General features: G+C 38.1%; 2 protein-coding genes across 10 annotated transcripts in view; one reads left to right on the top strand and one right to left on the bottom strand.

Moving 5' to 3' along the window:
- The first annotated feature begins 287 nt into the window (after window positions 1-287).
- Window positions 288-2,530, top strand: LOC110844012. The gene is made up of 5 exons (XM_035847343.1): window positions 288-530; window positions 663-1,269; window positions 1,348-1,505; window positions 1,639-1,675; window positions 1,743-2,530. Exons 2-5 carry the CDS (start codon window positions 679-681, stop codon window positions 1,872-1,874), a joined length of 918 nt encoding a protein of 305 aa, XP_035703236.1. The 5' UTR covers window positions 288-530; window positions 663-678; the 3' UTR covers window positions 1,875-2,530.
- Window positions 1,963-15,346, bottom strand: part of LOC110843118 (GAS2-like protein pickled eggs) — a 48,042-nt gene continuing 34,658 nt past the window's right edge. For 6 of the 9 annotated variants that reach the window (XM_022089043.2, XM_035847340.1, XM_022089045.2 and 3 more), the window contains 11 exons: window positions 11,832-12,098; window positions 11,494-11,685; window positions 11,222-11,329; window positions 11,008-11,101; window positions 10,823-10,919; window positions 10,202-10,527; window positions 6,108-9,987; window positions 4,828-5,079; window positions 4,167-4,750; window positions 3,736-4,098; window positions 1,963-3,669 (listed from right to left, as the gene is read on the bottom strand). In XM_022089043.2, the coding sequence (XP_021944735.1) occupies window positions 9,173-9,987; window positions 10,202-10,527; window positions 10,823-10,919; window positions 11,008-11,101; window positions 11,222-11,329; window positions 11,494-11,685; window positions 11,832-12,098 (1,899 nt within the window). In that variant the 3' untranslated portion in view covers window positions 1,963-3,669; window positions 3,736-4,098; window positions 4,167-4,750; window positions 4,828-5,079; window positions 6,108-9,172. The remainder of the gene's footprint in view (window positions 3,670-3,735; window positions 4,099-4,166; window positions 4,751-4,827; window positions 5,080-6,107; window positions 9,988-10,201; window positions 10,528-10,822; window positions 10,920-11,007; window positions 11,102-11,221; window positions 11,330-11,493; window positions 11,686-11,831; window positions 12,099-15,346) is intronic. The other 3 variants (XM_035847339.1, XM_035847338.1, XM_035847337.1) reach the window with 3 other exon arrangements.

The following is a 15,346-nucleotide window of genomic DNA, read 5'->3' as shown; positions in this document are numbered from 1 at the left end:
GTGTATCTGTTATCTTGTATCTTATATCAATATCCTAGAAAATCTTCATCTTGTATCTTGAATCTTACGACCAAAGTATCTTGCTCACTCCTGCAAATTTGTGCTTGTTTATATATTTTATGAGAAACTGAAATTCAAGAGAAATAAAATTGTAATGTAATTGATGACAATGACGATAGCATTTTTTTGGGTGGGTTCACTTTCATGGGATTTTCATAGCGTCACTTTGTTCAGAGAGGCAGAGTGGTTTTTGCTTACACACCGCGAACAGTTTGTCCGTTAAGACATAAATCCGGTCGGGCTGACTGAAGGGGTGATAACAACCTGCTGCTGCTTGGAGGACTGGATTCATAGAATTTTTAAGAGCCTGGATGGAAGAATATAAAATATACATCGTCGACCGTTGGGATCCTTCTGATTTTTTAGATTTACATTCTTCTCGCAGTCATTTCAATTTCCAGTTTGGGTGTGAACACAATCAAGACGAGACCTGCCAAATATATCTTGTTCCTAGTCGTCCTTACGTAAAGGTAAGATAAATTTCGTTTAACTCATTGGAATTTGTAATAATCTAATCTACTGGATACAAAATGTCAAAATGAGTCGTCACACCCCACCTTGGTCATGAAGCATTAGCTTTAACTCGTTTCATTTTCCTTTAGTTAAAATCATCCCAAAATGCGACCGGACACTCGAAGTTTCTCCTTCACTTGGATGAAAGGTCAGAGTCAAAAGACGAAGCTGCCACATCAAAAGTTGGACGATGACGATGAGAGTCAACAATCAACATCATCATCATCATCACAACAATGTAGTAATCCTCCTCCTCCTCCCACTTCTAGTGAGGACGACAAGTCTGACAACTGGGCCGTCCAGCGAGGAAATTCTGGCAGTCGGTTGAGAAAATTGGGCAATTCTTTGGTACGATTACGCAACGGGGGGCGATACTCAAACATGAACAATCTCGAGGATGAAAACAATTGGCAGAAGATTAGCGAGGAAGTTTTGTCCTTGGAGGAGGATGACGAGGGTGAAGACGAGATGCGGATGGAGGTTCAAATCCAGGATAAGTATCAACCACCTGACGTAGTGACGATGACGACGGGGGAGGGGACGAACGCGAAATCCGATCCCGTGCCGTTTCAGCCGAGGGAGAATTATAATTTTAACATTGGACCAGGAGGAGGAGAAACGTCTGGAATGTCGTTGTCGAAACGGTTGAACAAAACGGTGCAGGGGGTGAAAGCGTCGTTGGGTAATTTCTCACAGGTATTTAAAGAGGAAGAGATAAATATAGAAAAGTACAATAAATAGTCGTTTTAGATTAATATTTTTGTTTTTTAAAAGAAATTTCGTAAGTCGACCCGACGTCGGTATCGAGTCCCATCGTCAACACCAGGCAGCGTAGCGAGCCCTGCGACTCGGAAAATCCTAGGCCGTACGCCAACCAAACTGTATTCTCCGTTCGGAATTGAGACCCCAATTTCTATTAAGACACCAAAGAGGTAAATAAATAATCGTTGTATTATTTCGAAGACTAGTATGAAATGAAATTCAGTTTCATATTCTGACCAATGACGAAATCGTGGCCAGACAGTTTTCTAAACAAAGTTGTAACATTGTAAATTTTTATTTCAGATTGGCTGATCGTCCATCAACTCCTCGACTGACTCGGGTTTGTGTAAAATTGCTGACATATAATTACTTCCTTCAACTAACTGAACCTCTTAATTCTATTTCAGAAAAGTATGGTGGCCAGCCTTGCTTATAGTCCGTCCAACAACTTCCGTCGCGACTTGGACGAAGCTCGCCGAGGCATGCGAGATTTTCAAATCCTATCCAGAGATATCACCCGTCGCAGCGTCCGCTTCTAAAATATACGCTATTAAATTTCTGAATCTCAACGATATGCTCCTATAAAGATAAAACAATATTAACGTCCTGGAAGAAAAGAACTGCAACTCAAACGTCCAATATTTATTCAGATCTTAACTGCCATGTAACTTTGTAATCTCGCTTATTTAAAAAAACAGACTGCCTCCCAAAGCCTAATATCGATGGCCTAGCTGCAAAAAGTGTTATCTGAGAGTTTTTGGTAGTTATATTTCCTGAGATGAAACATGCCGATAAATCACATAACACTTTTTGCAGCTAGACCACCAATATTTAAATATTTATTTAAATAATAGCCAAAAAACATTGTGTAGTATTTGTATTCATGAATTTCATACGGTGTTAAAAATATCGTAGCTTAATTAATCCATACTTTTTTATATACATATAAATTTACAAATATGTAGGAAGTACGGCGTATTTTATTTTCCGGGTGACTGTTTTAAAGGAAATATTTCCAACTTTTTACGATAATTATATGCTCTTTGATAACTAAGGTAATCAAAAGGTCGTACGTACATCACTGATTAATATAAAAAAATTGTTAAGAACGTAGTTCTTCATAATTACGTTAATAAGTTGAACAGAAAATAAAATGAATTGATTTCTGTTGCTTCGTGCTGCTGCTCTATGTAAATGTCAATGTCTTTTTTTTATTTTTTGATTGTCATTTAAATAACGAAAGGTATTTTTATCACATTTATCAGTGTAAACTTTGTGTGTAAACCAGGCTTGGGCAAGATAGATACTTTAAGATACAAGATACCAGATACAAGATACAAGATACTACTCGTATCTTGTATCTTCCACCCGCCTCAGCTCAAAGTATCTTGTATCTTGTATCTGGAAAATCCTCAATGAGTATCTTGTATTTGTATCTTATATCTGATATTTTCCATCAAGAGGAAAGTATCTAAGATACTTTTTAAGATACAAGATACTTTTTGCAAAATATGCTACCCGCGACATCTAAAGTTCGATTTTCTTATGATTTATGAGGTAGTAATTGTAATTTGTAAGAAAATATGCGTGGTATTTTTGCTAGTGGAAGGTGTTTTTCAATGCCTAACTACTCAATAGTAAGACTTTCATTTTACTGGCGATGCCTAAATGGCAAAAAATATGAAATTTTATCTTTTTTAAATCTTAAAAAAAATCAAAAGTATCTTGTATCTTGTGGAATATTCAAGATACTTTATCTTATCTTGTATCTTGTATCTTTAAAAATACTTAAAAGTATCTTTTACTAAGTATCTAAGTATCTTGGAAAGAACAGAGAATAAAGTGTCTTTATCTAGTATCTTGGATTTTTTTGCAGAAGTATCTTTATCTTGTATCTGAAAATAAAGTATCTTGCCCAAGCCTGGTGTAAACTTCTACAAAATTAATTAAGTGGGTACATTATGTATGGGAACACTTTTTTTGTGAGCTAAATTTTGTTGCAAACTTTTCTACTTGCAAAGTTTACACCGGTTGGAAAGATTTGCTCTATAATTTATTTCACAAATAAATTGTTCTTTGTCGTCACCGATTCCTTTCTCGCCACATTTGCAAAAACCACTTCAAAATTTTAACAATCCAAAATTTGCTAGGATTTTCTTCATCCCAAATCCCTTTCCGTTTTTGAACCGCTTTACTTTCAAGTTTTAAGAGTTTCTCGTAATACTGACTAAACTTTTTAGATCCTCTCAATTCAGATGGGAACGGAATCGCAGATGTGGTAGCAAATCCGTTTTGAACGCACCAAAAAGCAATATTTTCATATCGGGGGATTATCTATGAAAACATAAAATATAAATACAACCGTTACTTATCATTTGCTTTAACTGCATTCCAACTTACCATAAATTTAATCGTTCTCACGAACACGAGACAACTCGCCGAGTTCATATTTTCATCCTTTTCTAACAAAGTGAACGCCACTTTTTGCGCCATCAATTTGTTGTGCAGTTCGGGAAAGTATTTCGACTTGAGGAGTACTCCCGGGACGGTGAGTTGGAGGCAATTGTTGATAAGGTAGCTTGGCTCCTGTGGCAGTGACGACGATCTCCTCTTCCTTGCCAAAATGGGGGCATGGTCGACAAAGAGGACGATGGACTGCTCACCCCCATCAAATTTCTTCACTTGCTCTACCCTTCCATAAAGTGTAAAGTTTTTGGCGTAAAATTCTCTCGGAATTGTACCCGCTGAGGTGAACTTCCTCCCCTGATAATTAATTAATCAGCCATTGCATCAATTTGTCAACTTTTTCTGGTTAAGATATATGTATTTACCAGCCTGATACTCCGCGCGATAAGGAACACTCCTCCACACCCGATAATGAAGAATGGATACTGTAAATAACCAAATCAATTAGTTTTCATGACATATTGGCATTTTATACGTGTTCAAATTAAGTGCATGCCAGATGGGATCAATCATTTTCATCAATTATTTCACCATTAAAATGACGCTATATGACTGCATATTTACCACTACTGACTGATTGACACGGTTTGATGATTTCGTTCTTGTAACCAAATAATAACAAGGGGGCATTCAAAGGCGAAATTTTTATATAAAGAAATGCATCCGACGGACGGATGGTCGCATGAAAAAGAAAAACATTATTAGTCCGTCTGCCAGCAACGTTATGATGATGATCATCATTTCATTTCATTTCATTGTTATCGAAGACAGGGCAGGAGGGATGTTACGGATTTTGAGTGTCAATTTGTTGACCTAATCCTCACGTCAAGGGACCCAACCTTCTAAATACGATCGCAGTTTGACCTCATCCCCCCCCAAAAAAAAATGAGATCCCATCCCACATCCCTTCCGCACGGCTCGCATTGTGTAGTCGCATGTATTTGGAAAACTAGACAAAATACCAAACCACAATCACAACAGTTTTAAAAATTAGGAGGAATAATTTACAAATTGACCATTGTGTACCCAGTCGTGATGTGAGGTACGGTTACAACCTGTCATTTTAAGGGTGGTGGTGGTGGGTGGCACGGCAATACATTTTTTATTCTCACCTTAATGTAGCGGACATTGTCGTCCAAGAATTTAATTACTGACCAACTTGAAGAAGAAGAAGCGCCAGTACCACCGTTCTTGTTGTTGCTGACACCACCGGTATTTTCAGAGCTGACCATTGTTGCTCATTGTTGTTGGCGTGTGATTGTTGTCTCATTTAGATCTCTGAAATAATAATAACAATGTCATTCTCATCGCTGCTTGATTGTAATTCATGTACGTCTTATTATTCTTTACGGTAAAATGGTGGCGGAATAGTGTGCAAAGAAAAATTTAGAACCATATACAAGTCCCGTTGCGTCCTTGTGTCTGTCTTATTAGTGAAAAAAATGTATGTATGTAGGTGACCAATTTCTGACTGAGTTACTTACTTTACCTACAATAGCAATTTACTCTCTGCTTGCTAACAATATTCATTGGTGGAGGATAGATGCAAATTGCAAATTGGTGGTTAAATCTCCAGCAGGTTTTTAAAAAGAATTTTGCATGCGCTAGTTTTTTTTATTGAAAATAAATTGTTAAACTAAAAATATTAACAAAAGTTTTGCTTTTATTGACGTCGAGAAAAACCTTGATTTTATTTCACGTCGATCCATCCGAAACGAATTTAAAAGTGTCTTTAAGTTTAGCAATTTGATTTGATTTCCTTATATCGTGTGTCAAGAGGGAGGCATCACCGTAACTTGTGGTCCACAGAGAATATTTAACCACCACGGGCCATTTTAATTTTGGATCAGTGATTAATTCCCCATCTCAAAAAAAAGCAGTAACGAAAACAAATCTCAAGAGATAAATGTGCTCCTTAATAAATTGACAACGACGACGACGACGACGACGACATTCAAGATGGTAAAACCAGACTTGCACACAATTTTAATGACAGGCACCATCAAATCAAATCAGTAATAAATCAAAAATTCTCAAATTTAGTAAGCAGCTTGGGACAAAAATCATTTCTGAGCTTTTTTTAAAACAAATTGAAGATAAATGTAGAAAAATTAATTAATAGGAATGCCTGTGGTGTAATGAATTGCTAATTCGATAGGTAAAAAAACTGACGTGACTTATTTTGCAGAATTCTCGTCTTGCTAATATTTCCGTATCAGAATTCTCGTTCTGCCTCTTCTGACTACACGTTTGTTTCCTATGTTGAGGACACAGGTGCAAATAAGTAGCTTAATTGCTGCTCTTACCTCCATTATTAAATCACGTTGTTTGTTTTACAAACAAGCACTATTTGTTTTACATTTTATGGAAATATTTTGGTGAAATTTTGTGTATTTCTATTTACTTATTTGGGTGAGAGGAACTGACTGCATGGCGCCGTCTGACCTATTCTATGACTGGCCAAAAGTCGTGTCATGTCGTGAAGGTGTTCACCTCCCGTCGTGCTTTTCGCCCGGAGTCGACCGGAAGTTGGGAAATGCTTACGGAGCAAGATCCGCATCAAACTATGCTACGGATCTCTAGTTCAGAGTGCAGTTGAGAATGAATACGGATTAAAAGTGATGTCTCAATTTGCCTCGTTTTAAAATAATTGGTTCGCATTTGGTTTTATGTTTGGTCAAAATTATGGAAATTATCTAGAATGTAAATTTTTTGCCAGGATTATGCATATGTAACTTATTTTCCTTGGTATTATTCTCTGAGAATGCAGTTGAGAATGTGTATGAATTAGAAGTAATGTCTCAATTTGCCTCGTTTTATGCCTTGTGTCGATTCGCCAAAAAGTATGTAAATTATGATGAAAATTATTTGCGAATAATATACACACACATGTATTTGGTTTACTTTTCAATCATTTATTATTACTTTTCAATAATTAATGTATGTAACTCTAAGACTAAAATTGTAACCATATTTTTCCCCGTATTTATATTTACTCTGTATATAATCTGTATAAAATTTTTTATTAATTACGCATTAAATATCATCAACTATGCGGATCAACTACTATCGCAATTAAGTAAACTAATTGTTATCACTAATTAAACTAAATAATCTCTCAACACTCTCAACAAAAACGGTACACACAAAATAATTAATCGTAGAATTATTAAATTACATAACATTCCGTAAATATTTATAAATTCATTTCTGACAAATTCTATTTCTTGCATGCAGCGCAATTTCAAATTCTTGATTTTATTTAACGCTGCACCTGCAATTACTTAAGAAAGGGCACTTTTTTGCATGTATGTATCGTATCTCATCGTGTTTTCCTCCCAAATTAATTAAAATTATGCAGGAAAATGTGTTAGTCAGTTTATTAATTATTAGTGGCACTTTTTTTTTTTACTTATTTATAATTATTATGGAAAAATTAATGGCAAAGTGGGATAACTAAAAAATACGTTTTTTATCGGCTGAAGGCTTAGTAAATTACTTACTTTAATTAATTATGAAACAAACAAAAATTTGCAAATCTCGTGCTAAATATCATCCTGAATTTAAACATAAGTAGGTAGATAATAATAATAAATGCGATATTTTTTCCTTCTCTTTCTATCTAAACATATCAAAATTCTATCTTATCTACGACTTGACTAATTTGCATACATACCCGTCCACACATACCTATTTAAAGGTTTAATGTCTGAAAAAAATTGTCACGTCCGCCTGTACAAAAAAAGTGAGCGAGAGAAACGAAGCCTGTAAAGAAAGTAGAGTTTTGTAGATTTCATTTCATTTCACAACCTACATTTATCTATTGAAAATTGACATCTGTTCTGCGAGTGAGCGGTTTGGCGCTATCATTATGATTATCATCGCATCTTTGATTCCTTTCGAAACGGAATCTCAGTTCTATCCTCGACTGCGCTCGTCGTAGATATTTTCGTAGCACTGTCCTCCTCAAAAAAAGATTATTATTGTTGCGGTTACAAGAAAAAAGAGGGACAAACAAGTCGCTAAATTCAATTACATTTTGAGATTGAGGTACAAACAAACTTTTCTAATACGACATGACGTGACATATGAGACTGATTAGTAGAAGGGAATTTTCACGTTTCAGTTTTATTAGTCTTTTTCCTTTCAGTACGAACGATATTAGTTTGTTGGGTTGAATTTTTTCTAGTAAAGGGTAAATTAGCCCGTGTAATGGCCTAAATTTAGTGAGGGGTACATAATTTGCGTGAGGGTGCAGAATTTAACATTTGCTAGATATATAACTTCTTTAAGGAAAGAGTGCAGTGGACTTGGATGTCAGTATACGATTTCAATTGTGTATCAATTAGATGAGTTTTTTAGCTGCCAAGAGGAAACAATGTAATAAAACCCACCAATTTGAAGGCAGAGTTGGCTAGGATTTTCCGAGTATGGATTTCTATTCTAAAATTGTGTAGGAATTGTCTTAGGAAATGGGAATTTACAAAGTCTGGCTAAAATATTATCTGCATAAAACTAGTCTATTTTATGCTTTCTGAGATTCGTTACAGTTTGGAAATCGAATTGATGAATTGTCTGGTCTGATTGTTACGTTATCAAATTTTATACTAATCTAAGTTATTATTTATCTATTAAAAACTGGCCAAAACTTGACACCCAACGCTGCTTCATTTGGCACTCGATCTTCCTTTCACAATTTATTCTTAATATGATTAATTATACAGGACATCTGTAACATTTTTTTTGTAAGGCACCCTATAAGTTAATTGACAATTAAATAAAAATTAAATTGTCTCGCATTCGCAGATATTTCCCAATTATATTTGCTACATACTTTCAGACAGCTGCAGCAGCAATCGTATTAACTTGTAAGAAGTGTAACAGCCACCATTAAGTTTCTAGCACCGGATGCAATTAATAAAAAAAGACAGTTAATTCCTCCCCTAAAGATAATTTGAAGACTAGCATTTAGTTTGCTACTAGACTTATGTATTTGTTGCAACATCATCATCATCAACAGCGTGGAAAAAAAGAAGGGAAAAAACTGATTGTTGAAATATTTTCTCCGTAACCAATTTAAAATTGGTATTGATTATTATTTTAACTAACGCATTCTGTACTTTCAACCTTTGTCGGCCGATTTTAGAAGATTATCGCAAAAAGTGGGGGATCACTATTTGAGACTATTTTTACTTTGATGTGATCTCCAATTCGTATATGTAAATTGATGTCTTGTGCGAATAAATAGTTACCAATTGGTAATAAATTGTGTTACCCACTGTTTATAGTTAATTACTACTATTACTATTCCGTATATGCTATAAACCTGATTAAATATTTTCTTCTTCTTACTACTGGAAGTTGGCGAAAGTCAGTAAAAGTTGGGTTTTGGAATTTTCGTGAACCCCGTCTCTTTCCTTTTGCTCACGATGACGTTATTTCCGAGGGATTTCGGCGGTGCGGAGAGTGACCCTTGGTGATTTAGGTAGGGCAGGCTGACCGACTCATCGCTCTGAGGAAGGCTGTCACTCCTCTGTAATTCGTACTGTTTGATGACAAGTTCGATATGAGAAATCTTCTCGGCATCGGATCGCAGCTCGAGGGCTTTTCGTATGCAGGACGCCAAATCGGGAAGGTCACTGGCGGTGTTGTAATCCCCTTCGTCTTGACCTTGGCCAAGGTCCGAGTTCTGCCTTTTATTCGTGAATAGGTCGGATTGGAAGAGGTTGGGACGAGGTCGGACACGTGGCCCGGTTCCGTACCCGTTCCACGTGTTCTTACCCCCAGTTGGTGTTCGTGGTTGGGTGGTTGTTCGATGAACTGCGGTGGCCTTGCCCACGTTCGGACCCATAGTATTTCTCCCGTAAAAGTCTGCCCGGCCAGAGGCGGACAGACTGCGCGTGTTTGCTGGTTGGGGACGCGTTTTGAGTACGTTGGGTGGATGCGAGGTAGATCCGAAGGCATGCTTGACGGGGGACGAGGAGGGGGGAAAGGCTTCTCCGGAGACGTACCGTTTCCTTGTGAGGGAAGGTTGGTTACCGGACCGGTCGTTGGAAATACTGCGTTGGGGAGAATAAGTGTGGCTGGGGACGCGGCTTGTACTATGGCTTTTTAGGATAGACTGCTCCTTGCGAGGTGGGGTGAGGGGGATGATGTCCTCGTCGGTGGAGCGCGAGTCGGGTCGGTCTGGATAATAATGAAGAGAAAAAAGACAAGATCTGGTCAAATCTATTGTGTCAATATTGTCAAAAAAAGTTTGTTTTTAAGGTAAGAGATAAGAAATTTGCTCGCTAAGTGCTTACAAATATTATGTATTCGCAAAACTTTACAAACTTGACACAGTTGCGCAGTTTCAAAACGTTACATGGATTACGAAACGTAGAAAATGCACAAAACTCACCCTCATCCGTGGACATTGACCTCGTTCTGACGAGACTGGTCCTCCTACTGGCGTGCCCCTTTCCAGCACCAGCGACGGTCTCCTTTGTAGGGGACACGTTAAGACTGACGCTTCCATTACTGTGATAATTGTTCCTCTCCAGGGGCAACTTGCAATTGTTGAGGATGATATTGTTATCCGAAGTTTTGTACCCTTCGTCGGAAATCTCAGACCCGGAATCACTCAAGTCCACTTTATTATTCGTCTTGTTATTATTAATCGATGTCGTTGTGAAGGATGGCGGGGCGCAGGGCGGAGTTACATTCCCGTCGAAAGAGAGGTCACGTCTGAAGGTAAGGAAATATCATTGCTACAAATTATTTACCATTACAACGATTCACAAAACTAACTAACCAACCAACCAATTAGTCGAGACACGTGTGTATGCACATAAAAATTAATGGCAGGCTCTTTACCTTGAAAACAGTCCCGGACTTGCGTTTGTTATTAATAAAGGAATATTTACAAATGAGTAAGATCACATCACTTTTTAATTACCAACCACTTAACTGCATAAACTCTCCTCTATAAATATCCGGTCATAACTACGAAGTAACATAATTTGTAACCATTAAGGCTCACCTTTCATATTCGACCTTCATCCTCGGGCTCGCCCCAACTCCGACGCCACCGTCGTTATTCTTCAGAATCAGTCTTGACGAGATTGCTGCGCGATGACCTAAACCCAAATTTAAAAATGTAGCGGTGCGATGACATGTGACCTATAAGGTCACCTACAAGTTAATGAACTCAGAAGTACGACTCACTTGCAGAGCAGCGACAAGGGTCATGCTTATCCAAGTAATGGGCGAGTGTATCCCATCCTCCACCGACACGAACCATGACATGATTTCTTAGAATCTGACGTCCAAATTGTAAAAATTTATTACTACCCGAGCCTCTAATTCTTCGCGTAATACGTTACTTTTCTAGTTAACATGTAACAAGCCATGTTACCATTTATTGTTGTTGCTTACTCACCCTCACGTAAATCATAACTTTGGTATTTCCAATCCTGTACTTTCCCTCGGCAACACGAATCATGGGAAATTGGGTCGGACAAGAGCACCTCTCCACTAACTCGCGCACCTTTAATAAAACCAGGAAAAATTGCACAATAAAGTAAAAACTATCCTCATCAAGGGCTACACATTGAAGATGTGAACTAGCGAGAGTACGACCTCGCTCAAAAATCCGACCACATCTCAACTGCACCGTCTCAAATCAAAGTATTTTCAAAGTTTCTTGCTTACTCTTTCATCCAGCGAGCGGAGGTCGTTAGTAATGATTTGTGGGATGGGGCCATATTCGAGGAGGGATTCTTCTTCCTCGCCAGAACTGCTCAGATCCACGCCGGTATCCTTGGCGATGTCGCGATCAATCTCTTTCTCAAACTGGACCAGCATTGGGGCCGCCATGCCGAAGTGCGAACCTCGTCGGGCCACCTGCACACAGGGAAATTAAAAAAAAATTATCAGTTGTCCACATTTTCGAGAAATTAATAAGGTTTTCAGTTTTTAAGTTTAAACAACTCAAACTACATCACATTCTGATTATTGCATGCTCTCAATTATGAAAACGACACCCTCACCTCTAACAAGCAGAGGATGACACTTTTCTCATTTTTTCGCATGATAAGGTCATCCGATTCGAAGAGGAGACACTCAAAGATTCCCAGCTTCCTGCACCACGTGATAAAATTGTGAACGTTATCTCGCGCAAAGAACGTTTCCGGTCTGGCGTTGGGGTTGAAGGTGACCTCTCCGTGGGGCAGCTTCCACTCCTTCCCCCAACATTTGGGCAGCTTTTTACCCTCCTCAATCCACTCGAGGCACGCTTGGCGAACGTTGTTGGCGTGCTGAAAGGTTTTAAATAATTAGCAAATTATTACCAAAAATTATACTAACACATTTCGAATTCATGCAAAAATAGTCGTCTAAATTTTAAATTCTACTGGATTTCTAAACGTGCCAACTAAAAGTAAAATTCGAACTCGAAAATAAATTAAATCTTACAAAATTTGCAAAAATTTTTACTCCCCACTAATTTAGCCCACGTTTACTTCAAATTACTGGGCGTGTTCAGTCACGTTACCACACGGCTTCTTATTGAAAATAAGTTATTTCGCATCGGGACAAATGACACGGAATTATTTCGCACACAAGTTTCGCGACACACCCATTTGATTGGATTCGGTGACAAAAGTACAACCCACGAAAATGAGACAAATTTCCCGTAAGTAGCTCAATTTACAACGTTTAAATATTTTGACGTGATTATCTAAATTGTTACGCAGTAAAAAGAAAAATAACGTCCTCCATCATCGCATTAATTATTATGCAACAACATTAAGATTGCATCTCTCGCTCATCATAACGCTGCATGACGCTATTCCGCTATCAAAGTAATACGTAATCATCCCCAACTACGAGATGATACGAGTTTCAAAGTAATTTGGAATCCCACCTGACGGAAATTTGGATTTGAATGAATCAACTTTCTTACTTTAACCAGTCCTCCGGGCCCAACTTTTTTTTAATAAGATTCACGATGGGCGTTTAAAACAGTTTTGAATACCATCTCATTAATGGAACGACGACTCTTTCCACCCGATATTATTACTCTGCTTAGTGAGCCATTAATTTATTTTATGCACACAACAAAACAACGTCCTCCTCGTGGTAAATAAGTGGCCTTATGTGTGTGCGTACATATGTATGTATGTATTCCTACTCGATTATATACATATTGTGTACATTTAGATTTACATTATTAAGTAATCGCCCACAGGGCAATAATGGGGAGTAAAGTCATCTTTTTCTTTCCTCCTTTTCCCCCCGGCTTTTTATGGTCATCATTTTAGAAGAGGAGTCAAGTCAAGCACCTCAGCAGACGGGCACACCCTTCTGCAGCCGATCCGTTCTCACAAATAAGTAGGTAAACTAATAGTGATACAATTCTCGGTATTTACATATTTAAAAAATAATGACGATGCGGTTGGGTTGGGTCGTGCAGAAAGGATTGGACAGATTTTTAGCCAGATTTTGATTCACATCTCAACAGGAGTAATTTTGGTATCAATGAAAAATACGACATTTACATAATAATGGGCTAAAAATTCTGCAAATCAGGTCAACCGATTTGACAATTTAGGAGAACACAACTCTAAAAGTATCATTTATTGAAATGTAGTCCAAATTTGCAATTTGTATCGCACATCTTATTTTTTAACACGTCCTTCTCATCGATATGAACTTGGCGTTTGAATTTCAAATTAAGGAATTAAGTTTATCTTCATCCCCACGTCTGGATGGCCCCCGTCCTACACACGATGATGATAAAAGATTTTTCTCATAAAAAACACGAGCTAACAATCAAAATAAGGCTGGGTCAGAGTACAGTCTCACTCTTCTACAACCAACCACTGCAAGTTATTGTTGCTTTCGAGAGGTCTTTCAAGTGTCAGAGACACACCACGTTAAGAAGACGCTCTTGTTTCCACAAGTGAGTTATGTCCACTTGATCAAAGCCAGAGTACAAAAAGATAAGTTGGAAGCGAGTGGATGATTTTGTGTGTGAAAGGAAACGCTGCTTTTCTAGGTGGGGTTCTAAAGTGGAATTTCGTCCGCAGTATTATTTCTTAATGCTCCAGACGTAATAAATTACGGATTTCAAAACAATTAATGTTGTACAAAATTATGTGGTGGAAGGGAGATAAGAACGAAAGTTTTGGCGTTATCTTGCCCCCCATCGTACATGCGGCATGGAGAGTCAAATACAAAGGTGGTGGTGGAACCCGTGTACCTACATCGTGTAGTCTACACCTGAATCTATAAATAAATGGTGTAGTATTGACGAATCGGTCAAGGTGGATGGATTGACGTGTTGCTGACCTACATCTTGTAACCCATCGACAGCAGACAAACTCCAGTCGGCCTAAATTCTACGCTGGATGGATGGAAATTGAGTCAAAATCCGTGACATTTTCTCCGCACGGCGCTTTTGCACGTATGTGTCACATCCAGCCGGAAGTAACGGAAGGGTGGCGTTGTGGTAGGCAAGATCGTGCCTCATCAGAGCAATAAATGAGACGAAACCTGACAAAACAAAATGATCCGATGTGACAGTTTAGAAAGTCACGACGAGTCCAAGTCCAGCTACTACAGGATTACAGTAGTCAATCCTTAGATCCCCCTGATAAAATCTGTGGTCGGCATTTGTCCCTCCACAAAATCTGTTAAAGGAAATCCCCACCAAAGTGCAAACATTCACCTTCTGCCAATATTTTTTCGCACCAGCAGCCGCCGCAAAAATGAATGCTGCTCTAGCTTGGCACCCTCTAAATCAAAATATGGTCTTCCCTACCTAAATTGAAAACCCGTTATCAATCTGTAACATAATCCATGGCAAGCCAAATTGGGAAGTGGACATAAAAAAATATGTACTCACAAGAATAAATGATTTTTTTTCTCTGATAGGATCGATCTCCACCCGTCGAAGGATGGGTTTGTAGTGTAAAATAATATAATAACTCAGATTCACAGTTAGTTACCTCGACAGCAATTAAACCGGTGTGGCCGCGTGTTAAAAAAGTAGTATTTAACTCGTGACGCGGCTGCCAACTTGATCTTTTTTGGACAAAACGACGACGACGATCATGATTTCATTTTAGCTCAAAGCTCTACCTTTCTCAAAAAGGATCGAGAAATGCAATGTTGAGACATGTATGTAGGTAGGTACGTCGTTGGGATATGGGAAATGGATATGTAACGCAATCTCAAAACAATGCAAAGTATTATTACTTTTCTCCTTTTAGCACTGCACGACCCAGACGATGCAAAAATTCGCAGTATTTCTTTCTTCTTACGGCACGATTATAATGTAACACGACGACCCTCTTGTAAATAAATAGCTAGTCGGATAACTGACCCTTGTAACGTGACAACAATAAATCGTTGTCAACAATGTACCTATGGCATTGTTTAAGAAAGAAGAATTCCTATTTGGGCAGAGACGTGTCTTCAACTCACTCACTTACTCGTCTTCAATATTTCCTCGGGGGAAATATTTTGCAAAATTATTTTGCACTTTTCATTAGTTTGGGAA

Source organism: Folsomia candida, unplaced genomic scaffold, assembly GCF_002217175.1.
Source record: "Folsomia candida strain VU population unplaced genomic scaffold, ASM221717v1 Fcan01_Sc002, whole genome shotgun sequence".
In the NCBI taxonomy this organism is placed as follows: domain Eukaryota; kingdom Metazoa; phylum Arthropoda; class Collembola; order Entomobryomorpha; family Isotomidae; genus Folsomia; species Folsomia candida.
Note: the sequence above shows the minus strand (reverse complement) of the source record. Positions and strands in the feature narration are given on the sequence as shown.

Excerpts from the sequence above, each read along its gene's own strand:
- LOC110844012 (XM_035847343.1), top strand. The coding sequence starts at position 679 with ATGCGACCGGACACTCGAAGTTTCTCCTTCACTTGGATGAAAGGTCAG. Across the intron at positions 1,270-1,347 it reads CGTTGGGTAATTTCTCACAG|AAATTTCGTAAGTCGACCCG; the intron begins GTATTTAAAGAG and ends GTTTTTTAAAAG. Across the intron at positions 1,676-1,742 it reads CAACTCCTCGACTGACTCGG|AAAAGTATGGTGGCCAGCCT; the intron begins GTTTGTGTAAAA and ends ATTCTATTTCAG.